Source organism: Taudactylus pleione, unplaced genomic scaffold, assembly GCF_031769625.1.
Source record: "Taudactylus pleione unplaced genomic scaffold, aTauple2 ptg000015l, whole genome shotgun sequence".
Classification (NCBI taxonomy): domain Eukaryota; kingdom Metazoa; phylum Chordata; class Amphibia; order Anura; family Myobatrachidae; genus Taudactylus; species Taudactylus pleione.
The window spans coordinates 31631001-31656384 of NW_028284417.1; the positions used below are offsets into that span (position 1 = coordinate 31631001).

Genomic DNA, 25384 nt, shown 5'->3' on the forward strand with positions numbered 1-25384 from the left:
TCCCTCTGGGGAGCCACCCCATCTCAGACTGCAGTGCTATGGGCGCACTGGGCAAAGCAAGAGTAAGTCCCATTCTATATAAAATAACAAACTTCCCTACTCTGCCTCTATACTGCTAGGAGACAGGAAAAAAAGACATGACAAGAGGAAGGGGCTGGACTATATACAGTGAGGGGGCAGTCCCTGAAAAAACTTCCTGTCTATACTAAGGGAAACAGGTCCTATATCCCAAGTTGTGGCTGCAATGGAGGAACGAAAAAGAAAAAAAAGCAATTAAGAGTACTGTAGCAGTTCCACAAGATGCTATGAAAATAAGTAATGTGTATGTTTGACAATCACCTTATCAATTAAAGACTTAAATGGCTCAATTAGAAGTTATATATAGATAGGGGAAGAGGGAGGTAGGGAAGGATTGATTGCAGAGGAATATTTTGGTTGGGTAAGAAAGATCATTATAAAGCAATAAAGATAGAAGGTGCACCCTAGGAGTAAATTGTATATATATATATATACTCCTATAGAATTAACAACCTATAAAAAATAAATTTTATTGATATTCATTAAATAAAAAAGGAGGAAAAGAGAAAAAAATGTCCAAAAACACCTATCAGGTTTGAACAATACAAACAAACAAACAATTCTCCAATTCGTAGGAGATACACTGCAATGTTACTGCAATTGGTGTTGTGTATTTTTTGTCAATACCTATGGAAAAAATATATCGTGTTCATATCTTTCAAAAATCACAAGGCAGGACTTTTGGTATTAAAATATACAATATCGATGTAATCGGCAATCATATCAATAAAATGAATATCGATAAAATTTATTTTTTATAGCTTGTTAATTCTCTGATATATTCAATTAAAAGTTAATAAGCTAATTTTAATTTAAAATTGGTGCCCCATGTAGTCACTTATACCCCTTTTCCACTGCTGAAATAATCCAGTTTATTGTCGGGTCTACCTAGGTTGCCGCTCAGTGGAAAAGGGTCCCTGAAAAATAACCCGGGTCAAGTGACCCGAGAATCCAAACCGGGTAGCTACCAGGGTCAGACCCAGGATGGACCCTGGTAATGGTGCAGTGTAACCAAGCATTATCCGACCTGGGTCATGCCTAAAATGAGCTGATTGGTGGTTGTGGAGCAGTCACTTCCCACTTTTTATAACCTCACAAGTTTAGCAGGGCAGTCCCGGGTTCAGTGTGAACGGGGCTGACCTGGGAATAGCCCAGATCGAAGGCGCAGTGTAAACGGGGTCTGACCTTGGTTGGAACCATGTCCAAAAACCAAGGTCAGACCCGGGTTTTTGGTGTAAATACCCCTTTGGTGTAAAAGGGGTATTAGTATGCTGCACTAGCATTGCAAAGATCAGCGTTGTTGCTGTAGAATAGCGTTGATTTAAGTTTCTGAATGTGTGTGCGACTTCATCCATCATTTCAAGTTATACCATGTATTTGTGCAGATGAGGAAATATCTGGAAGTTCTCATTTGTATATCCATGTAAGTGCGTTGACGTTTGAAGACATACCAACTCAGTAAGTAATAGGCACATTCTGACAAGATTTCTATAGTGGATGCTACAGAAATGGTGAGATGTATCAAATCTTCTAAATTGAAAGTGTAGACGTTGGCCTTAACAACCAATCAGTACTAGCTATCATCTATCACACAAGTTCTCAAACTCGGTCCTCAGGACCCCAAACGGTTCAAGTCTCCTCACAAAATCACAAGTGAAATAATTCGCTCCACTTGTGGATCTTTTAAAATGTGTTAGTAAGGACTACACCTGTTCATCTGGTGGGTGACCTGGAAAACGTCACCTGTGTGGGGTCCTGAGGACAGAGTTTGAGAACCACTGAATCAAATACATTTCACAAAATGATTGGTAGAAGCTGATTGGTTGCTAAGGGTAATTTCTACAACTGTCCTATTTAGAAGGTTGATACATCTCCCCTGGAATAGAGACAGGAGGGTAAATTTACTAAGATGTGAGTTCTATTTAAGAAGTGATGTTGCCCATAGCAACCAATCAGATTCCAGGTATTATCTTCTAGAAGGTGCTAGATAAATGAGAAGTAGAATCTGATTGGTTGCTATTGGCAACATCACTTCTTAAATAGAACTCCCATCTTAGTAAATTTACCCCTGGATGTGAGTAAAAAAAAGTAGTAAGTTGTGCGACACCAATACAGTGGGCTTATAAATCGGAGGACATTGTACTCTATGAACTGAAGTTTTCAGTGATGTGTACAGGTCACAGGGGATTTTGCATTATTATTTTCAGAGACGCAAGCTGTTGCGACCGCTTTAGCATACAGTATTTTGAAGTTGTCACGACTTTAAGCTAATGTCAGTACACAACCTTCCCTGGTGTACAAGTGTGTGTCTGAATGAGAGCAAGGCCAGGGACACCCACTTTGTCTTCAGAAGTGACAATCCTGCTTGGTGTGTCTTTAGACCTTACCATCAGAAGCATCATCGAAACTTGCATCAGCCCCATGCTAGGTGCAGATTCTCCAACAGAGAATGGCCTCCAATGCAATTAAGCGTCTGAGGGCCTGATTCAGAGATGTATGCTAACCAGATGGTGAGCGCACATCTCCGATGGTAAGTGGTCTGCGCTTGCACAAGATCAGTTTTGCGCATATGCAGAAAAGGCTCTGCGATACCGCACGAGGGACCTCATTCAGACCCACTCGCTCGATCCGTATGCAAATTTGGGAAGGCAGGCGATCGCACAAGGCATTAGCACACCCACTACGTGTTGGCGTGTGATCGCTTTGTGTATGCAGACGCCCACTTGCGCACGTCATCTCCAGGAAGTGTATGCAGTCATCAGTAACATCAAGTACCATCGGATGCAATCACATCGCTTGTGGCTGACCATACTCTACCGCAGGCACTGCGAGCACTTCAGTGTAAAAACCAGCCAGGTGACATGTACTATGACGCTGGCTCTAAATTATGCACGCCTCTGAAATGCCGCTGAGATGCTCAGGCACGCCTGCGTTCGCACCTCCACTCCCCCGTTTTTAATGGCCAGCCTATGTCACCACCCAGAAACGGCTTTGCCAGTCACTCACTCTGCTGGACAGTCTATGCAAAGCAAGCGAACGCTTCACGATCTCGCGCACTGGTTCGCGTACTGCGATGCATATGCACATATGCATATGCCGCTGGTGTGCGGCTTTGCAATGCCGTCCATCTTTGATTTAGGCCCCGACTTTGCAAACCAGTCATACCCACAATACTCTCATAACATGCTTATAAGATGATACATATTCGTGTATCTGAGTAGCCACCTCCCCGTTCCCGCACAGAAACACCCAATAGTGACTTAATCACTACTTTGCCTCTCTGCATTCACATTCTGGGACGCATGCACCGTGCAACTTTTTAGCGACTTAGACATATGCGCAGTTGAAATACATTGACCATTTGTGTGAATATCAGTATTGCGTGCGACTCAGAATCAGGCGCATAAATATATGTTTTCATTGCTGAAATGGATGGTAGTCTATTGTACATGACAACTACTTGACAGTAAAAATGTTATCAATGCAATATAAAAGCTGAAATTAGGCAGAGATTGTTTTTTATGTTAAGTAAATCCTAAGATCTATAGCCATATATTTACTTTCAAAACAACATTTTCATTACTCAAATAAAAATGTACAGTCACAAATGCAGACAACAATATTACGTTATACCTTCCACATAGCATGTAATGTAGCAGTCCTATTGTTCAGTGATTTGTTTTTTATCTTTTTGTGGAATGATTGTCATATCAAAAGGTCTAAAATATTCCAGCATGGACTGCGTGTCCTTCATACTTAGGCCGTACTCTTCTGCTATTCTCTCTTCCGTCCAAGATTTTGGGGATTGTTTGTAATTGTGCAAAATTGTCAAAGCCTCAACAAAAGCAATGTTTCCTTTCTGAACTCTGTCCACATCAATTCCATAAGCCACATTCTTCAGTACCTGCTTTGGAAGCCTGAACTCTCCTTGCTCATTTACCTGAACTTCATGTTTTACCTTTTTTAAAACAAGGAGGAAAACATGTTAAATGTTAGCAAGAAATTCAATAATAGCAAGAATCATTAAATCACATAATCAGCCACTGATGTTTCCATTTTAGCTTAATGCCAACCAAATCTGTAGTATACTATTTCTTTATAAAGCACCATATTCCTCAGCACTGTCCAGATTAAGCAGTACATAAAAGAGACAAGAGTTGCTCAACCCACAAATTACATTAAAACTTAGCCAACATTAAATAATATGAGATATGGTAAGAACTTACCCTTGTTATCTCTATTTCTACGAAGTCCATAGGGTTCCACAGGATACCTTGGGGTATAGGTGTGACGTCAGTCGCAGGGCACCAAAGAGTTAAGCTTTCAGCCTCCCAGGATGCACTAGGTCCCCCTCCTATACCCCGCCCCCGGGCCAAGGCACCTCAGTTAGTTACCAAGCCATAGGCCGGAGGAGGAGAAGGAAGAGAGAGAGAACAAAGATCTGGACACATACAAGAATCACATTCTCACCAGAGGGAGACGGAAAACCGGTGACCAGAGCAAAGCCCATCTGCAGCACAGGTGCGACAGGGCGGGAGTCCTGTGGAACCCTATGGACTTCGTAGAAATAGAGATAACAAGGGTAAGTTCTTACCATATCTCATATTTTCTACTTCAGGGTCCATAGGGTATCCACAGGATACCTTGGGGATGTCCCAAAGCAGTATCCTTTAAGGGTGGGGACGCTCCTGTGCAGAAAGGAGAATCCGCCGCCCGAAGGAAGCATCCTGAGAGGCGAAGGTGTCAAACCTGTAATACCTCACGAAGGTATGGACAGAAGACCACGTAGCAGCCTTGCAGATCTGAACTGCCGAGGCACCACGTCGAGCTGCCCACGAAGGACCCACAGACCTAGTGGAATGAGCCTTCAGAGAAGGAGGGACCGGTAGGCCTTCATGAAGATAAGCTTCAGAAATAGCCATACGGATCCAGGCTGCCAAAGTTTGCTTTGAAGCAGGCCAACCCTTTTTACAGAAGCCATAGAGGACAACAAAGCGTCCGACTTCCTAAACAAAGAAGTGCGGTCAACATAAGTCCTTAAGGCCCGCACAACATCCAAAGAGGCCTCACCCACGGAAAGACCCGGTGAGTTAAAGGCCGGAACAACTATTTCCTCGTTAACATGAAACTGGGAAACAACTTTGGGAAGAAACTCGGGCCGAGTGCGGAGCACTGCCCTGTTCCCATGAAAAACCAAGAAAGGGGGTCTACAAGAAAGAGCCCCTAACTCAGAAACACGTCTGGCTGAAGCAACGGCCAGAAGGAAAACAGTCTTAGCTGTTAGCCATTTAATATCCACTGAGCCCAGTGGTTCAAACGGCGGTCCTTGGAGAGCCCTCAGGACCACAGCCAAATCCCAAGGCGCCACAGGTGGAACAAAGGGCGGCTGAATACGGAGAACACCTTGCATAAAGGTGCGCACATCCGGGATTGTAGCAATCCTACGGTGAAACCAGACAGATAGGGCCGAAACCTGTACCTTCAAAGAAGCAAGGCGAAGCCCATGATCTAGTCCCGCTTGCAGGAAGGCGAGAATCCGAGACAGACGAAACTCCCGCGGTGCATAACCTCTCGGTCGACACCACTGGAAGAACGTATGCCACACGCGATGGTATATCCTCGCGGAAGACGGTTTCCGAGCTCGTAACATGGTACGCACCACAGAGCTGGCAAACCCCCAGGACCTCAGCATGGCCGTCTCAACAGCCACGCCGCCAAAGACAGCCGAGTCAGGTCCGGGTGAAGACAAGGACCCTGAGACAGAAGGTCCGGTCGTAGCGGCAACCGCAGAGGACTGTCCACGGACAGACCCTGAAGGTCAGAGAACCAGTGCCGTCTGGGCCACGCGGGAGCTATCAACAGGAGCGTCCCTCCTTCCTGTTTGAATTTCCGGATTACCCGTGGAAGAAGGGAGACCGGAGGGAACAGGTATGCGAACCTGAACGTCCACCGGACGGACAGAGCATCCACCAGAGACGCCCCTTCGTCTCTTGTGCGAGACCGGTACACCGGCAACTTGTTGTTGTGCCGGGACGCCATGAGGTCGATTTCTGGAAGACCCCACCTGTCCACCAGTAGTTGAAAAACGTCCGGGTGCAGGGACCATTCCCCTGGATGATCGTCCTGGCGACTTAGAAAGTCCGCCTCCCAATTTAGCACTCCCGGGATGAAGACCGCTGATATGGCCGGAAGATTGCGCTCCGCCCAAACCAGGATCCGAGAGACCTCTACGAGAGCCGCCCGACTGCGAGTTCCTCCTTGCCTGTTTATGTAGGCCACGGTGGTAGCATTGTCCGACTGGACCTGCACCGGGTGACCCTGGAGAAACCGCTGTGCCTGCAGGAGAGCATTGAAGACCGCACGGAGTTCCAAGATATTTATTGGAAGCTCCGCTTCTGTCGGTGTCCACCTGCCCTGGAACAAGTGTGGACCCGAAACTGCTCCCCAGCCCCGAAGACTGGCGTCCGTTGTCAACAGGACCCAATTTGGAACCCAGAACGGACGTCCCTTGTTGAGGTGGGTCGTCTTTAACCACCACGCAAGGGACAGGCGAACCTCCGGGGTGAGCACAATCGTCTGGAACTTCAGAGACTGAGGCAGCCCGTTCCACTAGGACAGGATCAGGTGCTGCAGAGGTCTGGAGTGAAACTGGGCGTATTCCACCATGTCGAACACCGACACCATGGAGCCCAGTAACCTCATCGCCGAGTGTAAGGACACCCGGCGGCTGTGCAGACAACTGCGCACCCCTGACTGTAAAGCAGAGATCTTGTCCTCCGTCACGAAGATCCTTTGCTGTCCCGAGTCCAATAAGGCTCCAAGATGCAGAATCCTCCGAGACGGGATTAGAGTGGACTTCTGCCAGTTGATTAGCCAGCCGTGCCGTTGCAGCAGTGCAATGGTCAGGTCCAAGTGGTGTAACAGGAGCTCTGGAGATCCTGCCACCAATAACAGGTCGTCCAAGTACGGCAACATGCGGACTCCTTGCAGCCGCAGAGAAGCCGCCATGACCGCCATAGCGTCCTGTATGTCCAATGACACCATGTAGTCCCCAGGTTCCAGCGCCAGAATGATGGACCGTAGGGTCTCCATCCGAAACTTCGGGACCCGCAAAGACTTGTTGAGTGCTTTGAGGTTGAGAATCGGACGATATGACCCATTGGGTTTCTGTACCAAAAATAGATTTGAATAGAAACCCTGGCCCCTCTGGGAGAATGGAACAGGCACTATAACTCCAGCCTGGAGCATAGTGTGCAATACCTTCCGCAGCTCCGTAGCCTTGTTCCGGTCTGATGGTAGACCCGTGGTGAAGAATCGAGCCGGGGGTCTGTGCCGGAAGGAGAGGGCGTACCCGTGAGAGACCACCTCCAGAACCCAAGTGTCTGTCGTAGTGAACGACCAACACCGGGAGAACTGCAGCAGGCGGCCTCCCACCCTGGGATCCCCCAAGGGGAGACCCGGACCGTCAGGCCGCAGGCTTGTCATCTGGCTTGGGGGCCGGACGTCTGGTACTCCATGCCTGTTTCCGGGGCTTGACCGATTTCTTAGGGCCAGCCTGTCGAGGAAACGACTGTGGTTTGGGCCTGCCCTGGGCCCTAGATGACCGAAAGGACGATGGTCCAGAACCAGAAGGAGCAGCGGCCGACGGGAGACAAGCAGATTTGGCTGCCGCCAGCGTGGCCACAATCTTATCCAGATCCGGACCGAAGAGAACTTCTCCGGTAAACGGCAACGCTTCCAGACCTTTCTTGGATCTGCGTCCGCCTTCCAGGATCGCAGCCACAAGGTGCGACGAGCAGCTACCGCTGCTGAAGAAATTCTAGACACCAGAGTACTAATGTCTAGAGCCGCCTCGTTGATGTAGGTGGCCGAATCACGGAGATTGCCAAACAACTCCGCTTGTTCGGCCGGACAGTCGGATTCAAAAGAAGCCTCTAATGAATCCGCCCAGCGCTCTATCGCTCTGGCAACCCAGCAAATGGCCATAGCCGGCCGTGCTGCCCCCCCTGCAAGGGAATAAGCGGACTTCAGGCAGATTTCTACCTTGCGGTCCGTAGCATCCTTAAGGGAGGACATGGATGGCATCGGCAATGTGGCACTACGGACAAGACGGGTCACGTGAGAATCCACCTGTGGAGGGGATTCACACTTAGCAAAATAATTATCCGCGAACGGATAAGCCACCGCCAGGCGTCTCTGCGGCTGGTATCTTTTGCCAGGTTGTTTCCACGCCTCCTCTAAATGGTCCACCAACTGACCCGAAAGAGGAAAGACTGTGGCATCGCCCTTCACATCTTTGAAAAAGGCATACTTAGATTTAGCCGCTGGGGGAACTTCGTCCTCAATCACCAAGGCTGTGCGGACCGCCCGAATAAGTCCAGGAATATATACTTTGGACTTAGCATCAGCGTCCTTAGTATGGAAAGGTTCCTGATCGTAAGGATCCAGAATCTCCCCATCATCAGACGTCCCTTCGTCATCCTCATAAGGAGCGGACAGAGACGCCACCGGCCTTTTATGAGGCCGCATCACAGACTCCCCTTGCAACACATCCGACAAGTGCTGTAAAGAACTCGTCAGGGAGTTAACCCACGCTGGCTCCTGAGAACCCGGGAGCGGGGAAATAGGGAGACTGTGGGGTACCACCAATTGTCGTGGGAACCCCTGCATGGGTGACGACACCACAGACTGCTGGGACAAACCCATCGGAGTAAACGCGGGCTGCGGAGCTAACTGGCCCACTAAAGCTGTTAACGCCTGAGCGAAACAAGCCCAGGGCGGCTCCTGTACCGGTGCTGTAACCGTAATAGGCCGCGCCATGGACAAACACTGCCGGCAAAGGCCCTCCGCGCTACCCTCCCCCTCCGCTAACGGTACTTTGCACGTGGTACACTGTAGCCGGAGGGGAAAATCACTTTCAGACATGATGGCACCACGTATGTGACCTCTCTCACCAATTAAGTATTAAATAGGCGAGAGACCACCCTGCAGCACCGCACCGCAAGGGCTTTAGCAGAAAGAACAGGGACAGTAATAAAGCTGACAGTTTAGAGAAGAATAGTTACAGGCAGCGCTAGCACAGTCACATACAATGCAGAGAAATAACAATTCCTGCACTAACAGCGCTGATCACTCAACTACACAGACACAGGGCCTGGTAGGACACAGCGCTGCATACACAGACCTGAGCCACAGCGGAGGAGAGGTATGCGGGGGGACCCAGACCACGATGCTTCCTTCCAGACTTCCAGCAGCGTTCACCATGCGAGAGAAGATGGCCGCCGAGGAGCAGAGAGAAGCTGGCCTGGGGGAGGAGCGCTGACACAGGACCAGTCAGCACAGTGCAGAGAGGGCTGTGTGCAGCGGGGGAGGCGCCGGCTGTGAGACAGGGAAGGCGCGCTCCCCTGGCATGCATTTAACCCCTGGGACGCCGCAGCGCTACCGCTCTGCTGCGGTCCGCTGTCCCAGGGGGTAGTGGAAGCGCAGGTTGGTCGCCTGGCTCCACGCTGCAGCCAGTCCCCAGGGAGCCCCCTGCCTGGGGACTTAGGACCATGTGATCAGCGGGGACCCACCGCGGGACCCCGCTGCTTACCTCTGTCCCCCTTGAATCCGGCCATGGTCCGGAGCATCTGGGGTCACCGCTAGCTGTGACCCCAGACGCCCACCAGCATCCCCGGATCAGTACCGGCGTTCTGGTACCGGCGGGGTGTAGGGAAGACAGCATGGACGTCAGGACTGACTGTCCATGCTGTTCATCCAGATGTGCAGCCACAGCTGCATGAAGAAAAAGCTTCAGGGGCTCTTCTAGCCCCCACTCCAACAGGTGCACCCGACTCCGGCCGGGCACCAAACTAAACTGAGGTGCCTTGGCCCGGGGGCGGGGTATAGGAGGGGGACCTAGTGCATCCTGGGAGGCTGAAAGCTTAACTCTTTGGTGCCCTGCGACTGACGTCACACCTATACCCAAAGGTATCCTGTGGATACCCTATGGACCCTGAAGTAGAAAAAATACTACGTCACTTTAACACAACATTTAGTCTATTCTGGTTGTTATTGTGCTGTGTTATAGCTTTTCATTATCTTATGACAAACCTGCACACAGGTCCGTTATGTTCGACAAGAAAATGTAAAATAGTTATGTTGATAGTGACCACATTGACACTGATAAAATATCAACATGGTCAGAATATCGACAATGTTGTTTTCAGGTAAATCTATCCCTAGCCACTGAACCTAAAGGTAATCCTAACCATAATGCTAATCCGGGTTGGGCACGGCATCCCGATGGTCAGAATGCCAACAGCAGGATCCTGATAGTAAAAATGCCGGTGAATCTCGGTAAATATTTTCACGCTACCCTAAAGCTGGGTATACACTAGACGATATATTGGACGATTTGTGGTTTTTGGACAAATCGTCCACATCACCTATCGTGTAAGTACCATTGTGTGCTCCCGCACGTCGTTCGTTGCATCTTCAGATCTGCCTGCAGTGAAGGCCAACTGAAGATCTGGCGGCCGATATATCGGGCATTCGTGACCAGATCGCGCAGTGTGTATGGACAGCCCAATATATTGACCAGTCGCATCTGCCGTAGTCTAGGGTGTACCCAGCTTTACCTTAATCATAATCCACCCCTCCCGCAGCCTAACCCTGACCTTCCCATCCTGCAGACATACTCTAAACCTCCCCCTTATACTTTCCGTTAGAAGTTGTCGGCATTCTAACCCGTCGGGATCCTGCCGGCAGTATTGTGAGCGTCGGGATTCTGACTATCGGGATGCCGAGTACATCCCACTAATCTTAATAACATGTTGACAAAGTTAACATTTCATATGTCGATATTCTATCAATAGCGACAATTCCAGGTGTCGACATTTTAACCATGTTGACATCATAACTGTCTACACTATGTTAATGCACACCATGCAGACCCCCCTACACAGCAACATTACCATACTCAGTGCTGTAAGATCTACTTGTTAGTTTATGTATAGAAAAACTGTAACTACTGAATAGACCCAATACGTTAGGTATACTTAAACTCATATCTGATAATGTACCCAACCCATCCCTGCATAAAAATGGATTTATCATTCAATACAGCATTAAATTCACTTACAACATAGTCACATCACTTAAACCAAGCACAAATTCTATTAACCTGGCCTTACAGTCAAAAAAGGCAAATTCATATTATACACTACCACTAGAAGCCCTTTAAACTTTTCAAATTAGGCACAAACATCTCACTAAACCATGATCTAATTGCATGATTTAAGAGGCAGATTCAATTATGTGCGGAAGACACAAGAGAGGGTCAACGCCAGGAGGCAGAGTCTGCTTGCAGCTTATAAAAGGTGTAGGCAGAATCTGCTTGCCACAATAGGTGGAAAAATGTGGAGCAACTGAATCATCCCCTAGCAATGATAAATATCTAAGTGATCGGTATGAAATACTGACAGGAGAAGCCCGACAGTAGGAGATCCCGACGCTGGCTGGTAAGTACCCTAACCCTCCCCTCTCCCCCATAACCCTCCCTTAGGGGTGCCTAACCCTAAAACTACTGGGGCGGTGCCTAACCCTAAGACCCCCCCCGGGGGTGCTTAAACCTAACCCCCCCCTTCCTGCACCCTAAACCCAACCTACCCCCTGGGGTGCCTAACCCTAACCCTCCCCCCTAGGTGTGCCTAACCCTAATCTCCCCCCCAGAAAAACCCAACCCTAACCCCGCTAAACACTCCCTAAACCTAACCCTCCCTCCCCCACGGCTAACGCTAAGGACGCCCCTGACTTGCCTCATTCGAGCTGTAGTCCTTCTGCATTCCAGCGTCGGTCGGTTTGTGACGCCTATCTTAAGTTCCCCGTCGCGCTGCTCCTGTCGGGATATAGACCGGCGGCATTTAGTCTGCTGGTCTATAAACTGCATCCCATATTTAATCCTACATCTGATGCACTCCATTAATTTTATAAAGAGCAATGCGGGCGATGTGCTGTCGGAACTGCATGGGGACTCATAATAGCTGCACTGCATTGTGACAGCAACATTGCTCATTTTACCCCCATAGCAGTGCAAAATATAATGAATGATGTTGGACCACCATAAGGAAGGATGAGGCAACCCAACATTGGGGATAATTAAAAATGCCCCTCATGTCTGTAAACTTGCATTGATTATAGAAATAAGCCTTTTCCTGCGCGCTTTTTCTTCTGGATGGAAAGACCCTGCATAAAAAGCCCTATAGTAGTCAAGTTATTTTTTCAGCAGCTGTGTAAATGGTTGTATGGCAGATTTATTTAATTTTTTATTACCAGTTATTTATATAGTACACACATATTACACCGCACTTTACACAGAATATTTAAATCTTCACATCAGTCCCTACACCAGTGGAGCTTACAATCTATACTCCCTACCACAAGAACACACATACACATTAGAGTACATTTCTGTCAGAAGACAATTAACCAACCAGTATGTTTTTGGAGAATGGGAGAAAATCGGAGCACTTTGAGGAAACCCTCGCAGACAGGAGAAGAACATACAAACTCCACAAATACAGAAATAAACTTCTTTTTGCATAAGCCGTTTTACTGGTGGCCCTAAAAACTAACAGCCCTCAAGGCCAAAATCACCAATGCATAGAATGCAGCTCATGCAGTAAAAGTGCATATGTGCCTCTCACTTCATTAAAGCTCCATAGAACCTCTTAATTCTGTTCCGAGTCACAACAGCTGCATTAACAGACTTCAGGGTGAAGAGAAAACCTTTATGAGACTTTGGCGGAGATGCATCAAGCCTTCTAAAGAGAAGTTGCCCATAACAACCAAACAGCTTTTACCTATCATTTTAGAATGTACTTGATAAATGCTAGTTAGAAGCAGACAGGTTGCTATGGGCAACTTCTCCACTCTTTAGAAAGTGTGAGACATTTCCTTCATGGTGTCAAAATTTGCACATGACGGGGCTGATTCTAAGTCACACGCAAAGTGTAGTTGTAAGTGCAGGCAGCTGTGGGAGTCTGATTTACTACCTTACGCTAATGTAAGAATCCATAGGGCTAATCCAATGCTTCCCAAACTGGGGGCACTGGCAGAGGTGTCATGGGTTGGTGTTCCAGGACTAAATCAAATTACTTATGGTCAATGTGATAAGCAAAAGCAGTGCTAGTGGCTTTCAAGCATGAAATATATGAGCAAACAGAAGCACAACTCAGTGCACCACCATATAACTGAACCTAGGGATAACAGGCAAGCACAATTCACTTAGGGGTAAATTTACTAAAGTGAGAGTTTTCAGAAGTCAGTTTAAAAAGTGATGTTGCCCATAGCAACCAGTCAGATTCTAAATATTATCTTCCAGAAGGAGCTAGTTAAAATGTTAAGTAGAATCTGATAGGTTGCTATGGGCAACGTCACTTTTTAAACTCACTTCTAAAAACTTTCACTTTAGTAAATTTACCCCTTAGTTGAATAATTTTTGCTGAATTTCTCAATTAAGAAACCTATCGCCTAGGGTTGCTGTGACAAAATTGCTGATACTCCAGAGTGCTGTGATATAAGAAAGTTTGGGAACCACTGGCTTAATGCATGGATCGGTGCGTCTGTAAACGGGAAGCTGCACCGCCCCTTGATTTTACACCAGTTGCCGCAACAGTCATCATTAGTATATGCACTTGCACCAGCCCCATGCTAAGTGCAAAAGTTCCATAAGTAAAAAGGATTCCCTTCTCTGTACATAGGACACAGAATCGCACCAAGCTTTACATGCACTCCCATGACACTGCCACAAGACGGGGCGATTCCGTGCACTCGCATAGTCACCGCACAGAAATGCCCAGTTTCACAAACAAATTTGAGCACGTTCGGTCTGACTCAAAACAGTACAGACATACGCAGATGCATAAATTCACGTCTGTGCATGCGCTGTAACAAAAGATCACAATTTGTATCCATACAGAGATCCTCCGAAATAGGCCACAAGTGTTATATCAACATGCTGACAATGATCAGATCAAAATCATATTATGCATTACTAGCTGTAATGCCCACCCTTTATTTATTTTTATATATTTTATTTAATTTGGTCTCCAACCTCCCTCTCTTCATCTCTCCCCAATATTTTCTCCCCACCTCTCTCCTCTTAGTAACTGTCATGGCATTCCAACGTAATGACAGTTTTTATCTGCATCAATTTTATTCGTAAATAGTGAGAGGCCCATTGGCTGGTTGTCTAGCAATTGGGACTCTAATCATTATGCACTACAGCTATCATGACTGTACACAATTTCTCAGTACACACTTCTCTGTGGGCTGTCTCTCACTGGGGTACTGTAATTTAAATCGGCAATGAGTCAAACTAGACTGCTGGTGATAGCTTCAGACTCTCATGTGCTTCCTTGCCCTAGGATACAGTTATATAGATCTGCTTTTGTGTTTTGACCACTGCTTGTTTTTGCCGCCTGCCTTGACTTCACTTTTGTTTTAATTCTGCCTCATCCCTTTTTGTACGGGATGTAGTCATTATGTCAACATTTACAATGTCGATATGCATGTCGACATTGTTAAAATGTTGACATTGAACATACCAGCATGTGAAATGTCGACATTCTGCACGGACTGGCAGTGGAGGGTTAGACACTAGGTGGAGGGGTTAGGATTAGCCATATACTCACCACCGGAAGTCCTTATCAGCTGACTGCTGGACCAGGAAGACACTGCCAGAGCCGCCGGACCAGTCACCACTAGACCACCAGGGATGTTTTGTTGACATTCTAATCATGTTAACATTTCATCAGTGTCAATATGGCGAATGTTGACGTGGTAAATGTTGACATGCCAAGTATGTCGACACGTTGCATGTTGACAGGTCAACATTCTCATGTCCACAAAATATATCACACCTTTTTTGTACATTGTTATACAGTTATCTTAACTGTTTCCCTGATATTTAATATCTGCAAGATCAGATTGTTCTGGAAATACTCTATTTGTTTATGTGAAAAATATGTGCATTTTACTTCTGTTTAGAAGTGTGTTAATATTATCAGGTTGTAATTACAGTCACCCATTAACTACTTTGAGATCTAGTACATTACCATCGATACCATGTATATATTGTTTTATACTGACATTAAGTATAGGAATACTGTCTAACCTTTAGCAGTCCTGTTATACCAGAATATGCATTAGCTTTAACAAGTTCTTAATACTCACACAGAAGCCCTGATGGCATCAGAGTACCGGTAAGGTTATAAAGCTTTATGGGAAAGGGAGCTTTTATAGGTAAAGTCAACGTTCTGGTTCTAAGATTTACACCTGGAGGAGAAACGCGTAAGGGTTGTGCTGTGATAGGCTACGAACCATCCATCCTTTGGAGAGCTGCTCTAGGAACCACTGCTCGTGCAGGGAAAGACACTAAATGCAGGAAATAGCTGTGGGTGACAGCTGGCAACAATGAGCACTATACTGCCTACACGATTGGACCCTCTGTTTGATCCAGGCTACAGGGACTACCAGAACCGGATATTTAATTTTGATGCTGAAGGGATCCCTGCAAGTTGCCGGTGGTAAGCAGCTCCTAAATCAGTAAAGTGTGCACACTATAAAAGACTGCATCTTTATTATTACGTGATAGCAGTGGATTACAACATTGGCTTACACCCATTTGGAGGTCATCCTGAATGAATCAGGACTCTGTTGCCAAATACTATTTATATATATATATTTTCGTTATTATTACAAGCTAAATATCTTTTTTGGTGTATGAGCTCTTACAAAAATATGTTTTTCTCTTATTGACCGCTATTCAACAGGAGGGTCAAAAGACTTGCACTTTGGAGCAGATATCCAGTTCTTTATTCCACAGACAATACTATATTCTTATGTATGGACACCTACTGCAGAAGCATAAGAGTCCAATAACAAAGAGATAAAATATATGTACACGTGGTTATTAAGTTCTGTATGGATAGTTACAATATTTTTGATAGCCTGTCCTGATCAATTGCACTGTATAATGTAATTTATTTTATTGTTGATTTTATATATTCATTCAGTGTGATGCTTATATGTAATTAATTTATACTTTTTATTAAGCGCTCCTTCTGTATCAGTTAATCCATATATTGTTTTTTTCAAACCATTTAATATCTCTTACTTAATCTAGTAATTTCTTAGGTTGAATTTGAGGGGAATCAGAACATAATCCCTTTTTTAGGAGCTGCTTTTTCTACGAGATAAATAATTTATTAACAATTCATAGATTTTTTATTTTATGTGGTTTGTGCCCGAATTAGTATTTTTTTATATTCCCGCTAGACTGTGGGCAGGGCGCTGGCAGGGGAAAGGGGGCGTGCCTTTGTGACACGCCTCCAATTTGTCATACTTGGGGGCATGCCCAGCACTTACGGAGGTGCAGGGCACATTCGCACGGCATCTATTCACCTGGTGGTGATTGGACACTGCAACTTGGCCGCGGATGGGGAAGGCTCAAAGCAGATTGTTTTAGTGGGGCGCCGAGAAAAGGGCAGGGTACAATCTACCCTTGTAAGATTTGGCAGGGTGCAGCGCCCCGCTAAAACAGCATAGCTGGAACACTATGACTATAAGCTTATAGCCACTATCAGCCTTTTACACTGCCCTGTTTTCTCATTTGCCACTTTTTTGAGAGGTCAGTATGATTTCCCCACTCTATTATGGAATTCACATGGGTCTCACACTACAGAATTAAGCGTGACTATTTGCCATTTATGATTGAATTGTGTGGGCATCTGGAGTGCGTTTATGAAAGTGCCCCGTGAAATGGGTGGAATTTTAGCCTGTGAGCACACGACACAGAACCTGCAGAAAATTGAAACTGCCCCTTTATCTTAACATATCAACATATTATACAGATTCCATGCACAAGGTACTTACAACCTACTATGGGCACTAGGAGCTTACAATCTAGGGGTAAGGTGAAACAGACAGATGACATGAGGCATGAGTGTGTAGAAGGGGACCTGAGTGCAGGAAGTAGGCAAGGTAGAGATGGCTGAGGCAGTAGTGAGAGCGACCTGGTGACACGGTTATGTGGTGGAAGGGTATGCTTTAATGAACAGGTGGGTTTTCAGAGCACATATACACATTAGTGTTAAAATTGTAAACTTGTTAGCAGTGCCCTCTTACCGCCTTGTATATTTGTTAATTCCTTGTCTTATCTTATTTCTGTGTTTGTTACTAGTTTGTAAATCGCTACGGAGTATGCTGGCACTATATAAATAAATGCTAACAGCTAAATAACCTACCAGTATATTTTTGGCATAAAATATAATAAGGTAAAACAATCATGTAACAAAAAAAAAAAATCAAAGCAGAGGGTGTAAAAGCTCTAACAATAATTCAAAACATTATATAACTGGGAGAAAAAGGTTAAATGCTTTCTGAAATAAGACAGGCAGGGAAAATAGGGGAAGAAAAGGCGTTTGTCGCCTTTGTCAAAATCAGCATGGTAATTGACAAAAGGAACTGCAAGTTTCCCTATTTATTATTTTTAAACCGAAAACAGCCAGAGATCCATTCAATGAAGTACACACTGTGACTTGGGAAATCTATAGGAGAGCAGTCCATAATGGACCTCAAAGAGAGAGCATTAACAACATGCAGGATTATAACACAAGCCACCAATTAAGGCAACACAGGTGATAAATGATGTTGCTTTTGTGGAAAAAGATAATTGCAAAACAAAATCACAAAGTAATGAAAAAAGTTAATGAAGGCTAAATAGCCATTAGAAAAAAATCCCCACAATTAAAATTAGTAAGAAATAACCATAATTTTCTTAACCTGGTGCCTTTAAAAGAATTGCCATTTTAAATCTAGTCATTATCTCGCCGAACCCCACAAATCACGGGCTATTACATATGGCCCCTGATGTCTTAAATAAATGTAGATAATGTGTGCCAATAAGCAACTGATTTACCATTAAAATCCCTGCAACAGTATTGCTACACACCTTGCTGCTATTAGTCACTTGTTATCCAGAATTTATGTCCCACAATGCCATGGACATTAAACTTATTACATAATTATATGATGTTTTTCAGGGCCTTAACCCAGGTGTGATCTTTCAAAATAGAACTCTCCAGGAATCTTGAGGTGCCCACAGACATAGCGATGTGCTCATGATCAGCCGATGTGTACGATTTCCCTTGAAACTGTCCCCGGCAGCACTGCACACGATTTGGGGTCCATCCAATCTTCACACGATCTCCCCTGCATCCAGACTTTTTACAGTGCATCGCGTCCTAGATTGTCAGATCTGCCCTACTGCACGGCAAATCTGACGATGCAATGTGCGACCAGTGGGGACGCGCATCGCATCGTGAGTGGGGACTCATGATTTACTCAGGATTTGGCCATATTTTACACGATCTGTCGTTCCAATGTGTCGGATTCGGCCAGATTGGGTAAAATATCGCTGTGTGTGTGGGCAGCTTTAAGATGAATTGTAATGACCCTAACTTTTCAAAAGTGTAGTTAATATGTTAAATGCTTTGTTCCAAATGCAGCAAGGCACCTGACAAGAATGTACTCCTGTCTTGGTGCTATTTGCATTGCATCAAAGATATTAAGAGCATATCTCAGGGTTCCATTTTTGAAAAAAAGCTCCCCTACGGCATATGATACAATGCCAGTGTTCTCCCCAGAAATCTGGGAGCCCACGAACTCACGGCCTGATCGGAGCAATAATTGAATAGCTCCGTCGGGCACCCAAAAAAACAACTGAATTACCCCCTATGTGCAGGAAAGCAGCATTTTAGTCTGGAGTTCATAGAGCTGACACATGCAAATTGAAAAGGCATCTGTTCACAACCACTACTCTTACCGTATGTGCGATCTAAGAAAAAAAAACATTGAGTTGCCTTTATGCACTAGGCAAAATTAATTATAAAGGGAAATTTAGGTTTTCTGCTATAAAAATATAAGCAGCTAAACCTTGGGTGTCTCAAGCGCCAAAAGATGTGACGATTATGGACATTTAGGAGTTCATACAGGAAAATAAATAATGATAATACTCTTAAATATACGTGGAATTAAACAATCCTAAAAGACAGACACCAATAAGTGGAAAAAATATGGTGTACAACTAATGGGTTTTAATATGCCAATGAGCTAGAGCAGCTCTCTAGAAATGCAGGTATGCCAAACTGTCAAATACTGCTTATCTAGGAGATGACAGAAAGCATGGCAAGTACAGTAATAATTGGATAGACAAGCATAACTAGCCAAATACTGCAGCGATCAATATGGAATGTATAAAAAGGGTGCTGAAAAAGGAAACAAATTAAGGGCTGAGGAACCCTTTTAAATTACATTACAGAGAAAGTAATACTGAACGTCTGCCATAGGTTACCTCAGACAATGGGTCTGTAGAATCAACATAAACGTCTTTCAGCCGTGACAAAAGCTCCTCATCCTTGTGGTGAATTTTATCCTGGATGTCAGGGTGTTCTAACAAATGGCAATAGAAAACATGAAATAAAAAGGTTAAATCAGATTTTTTTCTATTTTCACTGAAAAATATAATATTACCTGTAGTCATCATTTACTAGCAGTCAAAAAATACAAATAAACTAATTCATTTCATATACTATACACAAAGCACACGTAAAAAAAAAAAAACACTTGTGAACATGGTGCACATAAAATTAAACACGTTACCTACAGTATGTCAAACTTTTGGGACTCATCAATAGCTCCGAAAGGGATTGGAATTTATGAGAGACTATGTGCACATTCAGCATCCTGTTAATTGTATTAGAATATTAAAGAAGTGTATTTAAAAAATACTTCTCATTACCCATTTGATTACATATGTCTAGCATTAGATTGTAATTTCTAATAGAGTTCTATATTGTTGCTTTCTAATTAATTTTGTCTTTTTTATATAAAAGTTGTTATATTTTAAAGCCTTTTCTTTGTCTCTCTGTCAAATAAGTGGTCACTAGAGGATCCTGAGAAAAATTAAAGTGGCTATTTCTAAATATAAGCTTTTGTAATATCCTACTAACTACTTTACTGTATTACTATATTATTTAGAGATTATTTACAGTGTTAGTTACACAGAAATTTGCCATGATTGAGCTAAAAGTCAGTTCATATTGAATTGTAATTAATAGTAAATAAGGTAAATGTTACACATATACAGTTTTTAAAGAACTTAAGTATACAATTGGTTATATTGTTCCTGGGGTTGCTGTCCGACTTAAAGTAAACAGTTCATAGTAAAACATATTTTTATATTTAATAATACAATTTAAGTAACCAAAAACTCATTCTAATATACAATCAAATAAAGTATATTTTTAGAACAAGCTTGTTTAATCACCTAACATGTATTTGGAGGAACTTAGAAAGACAGTCAGAGCATATGCTGTACCGCCTACATTCACAACTGTTTTCCTTTTCTGTGTGTTCAAAATAGTTTAAAAGGAATTGTAACATCCCATTTTTGCACAGCTGCTATTGTTTAAGGCAGGGATGGGGAACCTCAGGCCCGGGGGTCATATAAGGCCCGCAGAATCATTTGCTCTCGCCCTCAGAGCTCTTTTCTGCTAGCCTCATCTGGCTAGCAGGGTGCATAGAATGGCACCGTGCAGCCAGAATGTATGCAGCAGTGCCACCTGGAACATCCTTAGGATGTTTCAGACGTTCACACCGCTGCCCTTACAGCTCCCTGGAGCATCCTCAGGATTCTCAGGGCATTGCTGCAATCACCGGCGATGGTGGCCTCGCCCCGTGCGATGTCACATCGCCCACAATTAATGTTATATATATCAAAATGGCCCTCAGCAGAAAAAATGTTCCCCATCCCTGGTTTAAGGCATTTACATATTTCATGAAGAAAACACTTCTTATATTGAGAAAAATATATTTAATTCCACTGCTTCAATGTGTTTTTTTCTGTCATGTCACTGAAGAATTTGGGCATCTAAAAAAATAAACGGTGAGATGCCAATTAAACAAAAAACATTTCCAAAATGATACCACTAATGATAGGACAATCATACAATATATTTTTATGCATTTATGAACATAAATTTGTCTCATATAGAAAAGTACTAAAATTTTTTAAATATATAAAAAAAAAAATATACAGAATATATGCGTTTATCTTAAAAGTAATTTAGTAAAAAATATGACATTTGGGAAAATAAACCAGCAGTGAATGTACACATACTGCTGTCAAAAACAGAAATGTATAGGGAAAATATGCATAAGGACATGCCAATGCTGTGTCTGCTGTCCTAGGAGGACATGGTGTCATGAATCACGTTACCACAAACCCAGCCACATGATGGTGTGATTCGTGACATCACATTCAGGGTGCAGGACCATGATGAATGGATTCACTGCAAATCACTTCACTACTACTACATCCCTCATTCACTGGAGAAAGGAATGTAATGTAGGAGGGCTGTCTGCTTTCCCAGGAGCCAGGAGAACTCTCCAAAACTTGGGAGTCTCCTGTAAGCAAGTACAGTTATAGGACTTAGTAGCAATTTTGATTTAAAAGATTGTGGGGTAGATTTACTAAAGCTTCTAAAAGTGATAGTGCTGCCCATAGCAACCAGATTCTAGCTATCATTTTTCTTTTGCATCCTACAAAATAATAGACAGAAGTTGATAGGTTGTCAGTTTTGAAGCTTTAATAATTCTACTGTAGCTTTAAGGCGCGTATCCACTACACGAGAAAAATGAGCAATTGAACGATTACGACATTGTTATCATTCATTAATCCTGCAGTGAATATGCCGGCAACGACCAGCAATGCGTGCTCCCGCTGGTCGTTGCCAGCATCTGTCATAGCCTGAACATACTGCCCAACCTGCCGATACCGACAGGTTGTGCATGTTCGGGGATGAGGGAGGGTGCATGCATTGAATGACATATCGTTCAGTGTGGGTACATTATCCACTGCACAGGTTGATTAACTATTGACCGATTACGATGTTGTAATCGTACAGTCGTTCCACTCTCGTGTAGTGGATATGCACAGTGTCGTACTGGGGCATGAAGGGCCCACCAGGGGAATGCAGTGATAGGGGCCCATACTTAGAGATCTGGGCCCCTTTAAATATATATATATATATATATATATATATATATATATATATAGTTAGTAAATACTGCTAGTGAATGCATGATAATGTACCAGATTAATAACAGCAATGTGTTGTAGAAAATACACAATAGTCTGTGCAGTATAATTCAAGTGCACAGTCTGGAACCTGTTCCCTAAAGAAGGGGGTGGGCCCTCAGGCAGTGGAGCCCACCGGGGGTTTCCCCTGTACCCCTGTGGGCCAGTCCGACCCTGGATATGCACCATTAGTCGACATCAGACAAAACTTTTTTATAATTTTTTTCAATCTATGGTCTGTCACTTTCTTGTAAAAATAAACAAAATACAGCATATAAGGGCTTCATGCTTTTTTAATAATGATGTATGATATACATCCTCTTGTAAAAATAAATAAAATACATTGTATAAAAGGGCATCATGTTTCTCAATAATCAGTGTTCTCCCCAGGCTGTTTTCTGCGAGCGTATCGCCTGGCAGAAAGAGCCTACCGCCCAGCACTTCCTTCCTGTCCCAATGCACCGCCCCAATGCAATGGACCCTCAATGTGTCCTTGATACCACGGATGCGGCGGTGACGTCACGTTCTTCACATTGGAGGCTCTGTGTCTGCTGGCAATAAGGACATGTTAGTGATGGTTCCAGGTGACGTGACACGGCGCATTGGGGTGGGGGGGAGGTCCCGGGCAGGGGACGCGGCATCGGGAGGTGCTGGGCAGGGGACACGGCATTGGGGCAGGGGTGAGTGCTGAGCAGGGGTTGTGGCATTGGGGTGGGGGGGGTAGTGTCCATCACAGCGCAGGGGAGGTGTCAGGCTGGAGGGCAAACATTCCTCTTCCTGTATAAAAGTTCAGGCGGGAACAGTCACTTGAACTGATTAAAGAGAGTCTGTAAGTGGGGCCAGTATCTGTAGAGATGCATAAAAAATATATTCTGTTTAGTCTGCAAGTGGGGACAGTATCTGGGCTTCTAAGAAGAAGAGAATTAATATATAAATTGTTATTTCAAGTTTAAATCAGGTCAGGTCAGGATTTAAAACATTTTATTATTGCGAAGGCCCCCATCCGGCTACTTCTTGATGCCACCCAGATGGAAAAATGTTCTGGGGAGAACACTGATAATGATGTATGACATACATTATTACTGAGAAACACAAAAGGGGCAATTCAATTGTTAGTACCGCCAGTTGGCTGCTCGCTGGGTGTTCCCTGACATCACAACTGGGCGGGCATTTGAATTTGCCTGCCCAGTTGAGCTGTCAGTCACACACAGCCAGATGCACCGATATATCTGCAGATATATCGGCCATCTGCTGTACTGCAGAGCAGATGTGATATGTCTGAGAACGTCGTTCACAGACATATCGGGGATACATACTGTAGCCGCCAACGCATTCAATTGAACAGCCGATATATCGCCCAGTGTGTATCCAGCTTTACCGCTCTTTAAAAAAGCAATTGAATTGCCCCTTATACGCTGTACTTTATGTTTCCAAGTTGGTGATGGATCATAGATGGACAAGAAGTACAAAGGAAGCAATTCAATTGTTTTTAGCATGCGATAATTATTGGGCACCCAATGTAGCAATTCAATTGTTTTGGGAGTCCCATTATCGCACTTGTCACGCCCAATTAGACAGGGTACATCTAAATTCAAATTTAGGGCACCCAAACTACCGGCGCTAACAATTGAATCGCCCCCAAAAAGTTGTGTCTGAGGTAAGCTAAACCAGTCACACAGTCAATTTTAAGCTTTTAGAATAAGCAGCTTTGGGTTTGCATAGTTTATACCACTATGGCCCAGGAATTTGACAATGGAAATCTACAACAGGTGATCCCCAGGCAAAGTCAGGTAGCCACAGAGTCACTTCTATCATGTGACGGTGACCTCCAGCCATACATATCGTGCACAGGACTACAACTCCCAGAATGCACTGTAGCTACAAGATTCTGCTTCCTGTTACTGGAACGCATCTGAAGCAAAAAATGCTGCTGTGTGTCCTCTTATGTTCCTGTGTGAATAACAGAGGTCACACACACGGCATCAGCAGCTTGTCAGCCAGCCGCTGATCTCCGGACACGCTCTCGGTCGCCATGTATCATGCTGGGAGTAGATCAGACAGTGCGCCGGCTCACAGCTGTCCCTAATGTGCGGCTGATAGACGCACTCTCGCTGATAACGCCAGCCCGGAGAGCAGGACCCGGCAGACGTGCGTGTAACTCGGGGCCGGGGTGGGCACTCACGTGAGATAACCGCCTGCAGCGTCTTCTTGCTTGCCGGGTGCAGGGGCGCCGCGCTGGGCCTCTCCTTCTCCAGCAGCCGCTCGGCTCTATTAGCCACGTTAAAGTTCCTCATAGCGCGGACAAGTTTGGAGCCCATGTCTGGTGCCCTAGATCCCAGCATGCCGCAGCCCGACACATGCCGCGGAGGGAGGGAGGGGGCGGCAATGACAGCTTCCTGTGTGCGCAGCTCTTTCCTGTCATGGTGTGCTGTAGCTTGGGGGAATTCTGTACATGGCGTATGCCGTGCAATACATCACTTACATTCACCAAAAGGATTTAGAGCTATAACCAAAATGTCCCTGTGTAACAAGTTACATAAGATATCACAGCAGTCACTCATTACTCTTATACACTCTCAAAATAATTCCTGAGTCGCCGCTCATCATTGCGAAAGGGTCCCTGAAAAATAACCAGGGTTCAGTGACCTGGGAAGTGGGAATCCAACCCGGGTAGGGATACGAGGCTGAAGTTAGCTTCTTATTCAGTTTCCAGCTTCTTATTCAGAACATGTTATATTAAAACATTTTTTTCAAATAGAATCAATAAGCTTACATTGAATAAACAAAATATGGTATCTATTACACAAATTTCAATCGTATTTTGCTTGGACCACAAAGCTTTTGGGCATGAAATTGGGTGGTAAAGTGGGCACAGGGACCAGATTTTCTATATTTGAATAAGTAGCTGTACTTGTGCAAGGGTTAACTAGCCTTGGGCAACAAATTTGACACTTGGAATCCGCAGAGGGGGGTCACTTACATATGGCCCACTTGCAATTGGCCTTGCCCAACAAGCTTTTGGGCATGAAATTGGGTGGTAAAGTGGGCACAGTCACAAATTAATACATTTCAATAAGTAGCTGTAGTGTGCAAGGATTAACTAACCTTGGGAAACAAATTTGA

At 44.7% G+C, this 25384-nt stretch overlaps 1 protein-coding gene across 1 annotated transcript; it reads right to left on the reverse strand.

Annotated features, from left to right (window-relative positions):
• Positions 1-2155: 2155 nt before the first annotated feature.
• NDUFAF4 (NADH:ubiquinone oxidoreductase complex assembly factor 4) lies at positions 2156-24694 on the reverse strand. The gene is made up of 3 exons (XM_088472130.1): positions 24444-24694; positions 19475-19572; positions 2156-4036 (listed from the first exon to the last, which is right to left on the reverse strand). The coding sequence occupies exons 1-3, from the start codon at positions 24601-24603 to the stop codon at positions 3740-3742; spliced, it is 555 nt and encodes a 184-aa protein (XP_088328256.1). The 5' UTR covers positions 24604-24694; the 3' UTR covers positions 2156-3739.
• Positions 24695-25384: the final 690 nt, after the last annotated feature.